The 1,946-nt window shown below is 36.6% G+C and overlaps 1 protein-coding gene across 2 annotated transcripts; it reads left to right on the top strand.

Moving 5' to 3' along the window:
- On the top strand, window positions 7–1,022 carry LOC107638399 (protein LURP-one-related 6-like). 2 transcript variants are annotated; one of them, XM_016341651.2, is made up of 2 exons: window positions 7–830; window positions 865–1,022. In XM_016341651.2, exon 1 carries the CDS (start codon window positions 180–182, stop codon window positions 807–809), a length of 630 nt encoding a protein of 209 aa, XP_016197137.1. In that variant the 5' UTR covers window positions 7–179; the 3' UTR covers window positions 810–830; window positions 865–1,022. The 2 variants fall into 2 exon arrangements, with proteins under 2 accessions (XP_016197137.1, XP_020975945.1); XM_021120286.1 differs by having other exon boundaries at window positions 7–834; window positions 869–1,022.

Here is a 1,946-nt window from a genome sequence, read left to right as displayed (position 1 = left end):
TCTCTTCCACAAGCAACCTCCTCGTCAATATTATCCATGCATCATGTCTTATCTCCCACGTCAAAAACTTGCCAAACCCTTCAACAAAACCCACCTTGATCTCTCTCGATCTTTCTCTCTCTTTGTGTGTGTATATATACATACATATACATATATATTGCAGTTTGAGAGACGCAAAGATGCTGCCTGTAATTAGCAAGTTGTACTGTCGGGGTGGTGAGACGGAATTCGTGGTAAGGATGAGGCCGCATGCGGTGTACGGAGGGGGTTTGGTGGTGACGGATTGTAGCAGCCACAAGGTTGTGTTTAGGGTGGATGGTTGCGGTGTTCTTGGTAAAAGGGATGAACTCATTCTAAGAGACGCTGACTCTGTTCCTTTGCTTCTCATGCGTCGAAAGGGTGCAGGATTCGTTGAAGCGCTCTGCTTTAATAAGGTTTGGAAAGGTTACCGTTTAGATCAGTTGGAACCCTCTGGATCCGTGGTGAAGAAGCAGTTGGTTTTCAGTTTGAAGGAGTCATCATCATCATCTTGTTTTATTTCAAAAGGAGGTGGCCCAATCAGAATCACCACTCAACCGAGGATTTTTAGTAACAAATCCTGGGATTTCGAGATCAAAGGATATTTTCCTGACAAGTGTTGCAGCATTCTTGATTGTCAAGGCAACGTGGTTGGGATCACCAAGGAATTGGAGACATTCAAGGATGTGTACCATGTAGTCGTCAATCCAGGGATGGATCAAGCCTTTGTTTTTGGTGTCATTGCTATCCTTGACTACATTTACGGCGAATCTACTATCTGCCCATCGTGAATCCTAATTTGAATTCAAATGTACACTCATGCATTCCTATTTTCTAACACCAAATTACAGATTAAATATTCTTTTGAATGAGAAGAACATGATCCCATGATGGGTTTGTCTTACTTTACTTAGCTTGTTTATATATTTAATTTGCTACTTTGATTAATATGATGTGAGTAAGTAATATTCTATGTATGGTGTGGAATGAATGCTTTCTATTTTGATTAGTTAATCTATTTTTAAAAAGAGTGGCTGAAATGATTCTTTGGTGACGGAGGGATGCTCTACAATCTATATACATGCATGCATTTTTTTCTTATTCGTTAAAAGAGAAAATACTCAATTTAATTCTTGAAGTTTCAATTGCCTCAATTTAGTCCTGATCTTTTCAAATTTTAATCACGTTAGTCCTGCAGTGGTTTCCGTCACAGAGTCAATTGAAAAGTTTGAGGACTAAATTGAGGCAATTAAAATTTTAAGGACTAAATTGAGGCTCGAGTGTAACTTCAGAGACCAAATTGAGTATTATCTCTAATTTATCATAGTAGTGATCATCACCAAATTTAACTCAATTCAATTTGCTGTGAGACTCATACTGCATGGGGAAAATGCAACAAGTACATGAATTAGTTTCAAAATCATATGTAATGCACATTCACCACTACAATTATTTTGTCAAAATTATAGATCAACACTTGGTCCAAAAATGTCTTGCTAATGTCAATCACTCTGTTTCCTTCTCTGTTTTGGGTCAAACACTATTGCTCTTCTATCACCGGGGATTGGTACTTATTTGGGTCAAAAAAAGCTTGGCCCAATGAATTAGACTGAGTGTTGACCAAAAACGCCAAGAAGAAGAGAGTAGAGCCAATGAGCAGTGGTGCACGCGGATCGGATATGACCAAAATTTCGATCCGATCCTCACTAAAATTATCGGATCGGATCCAATATCCGCAGTTTTTAAGGTTGGATCCGATCCGCCACGGATATTGGATATATCCGCAAAACACAAAAATATTTTTAAAATTTTATTTTTATTAAAAAATATCAATAAAATTCATTTTTTATTCTTTTAAATATGTTTATTCTTAAAATAATATTAAACATATTTTTTTTAAATAATAAATTAAAATAATACAACATATA

This window comes from Arachis ipaensis, chromosome B04 (assembly GCF_000816755.2).
Source record: "Arachis ipaensis cultivar K30076 chromosome B04, Araip1.1, whole genome shotgun sequence".
Classification (NCBI taxonomy): domain Eukaryota; kingdom Viridiplantae; phylum Streptophyta; class Magnoliopsida; order Fabales; family Fabaceae; genus Arachis; species Arachis ipaensis.
Note: the sequence above shows the minus strand (reverse complement) of the source record. Positions and strands in the feature narration are given on the sequence as shown.

Coding starts and splice junctions, on each gene's coding strand:
- LOC107638399 (XM_016341651.2), top strand. CDS start 180: ATGCTGCCTGTAATTAGCAAGTTGTACTGTCGGGGTGGTGAGACGGAA.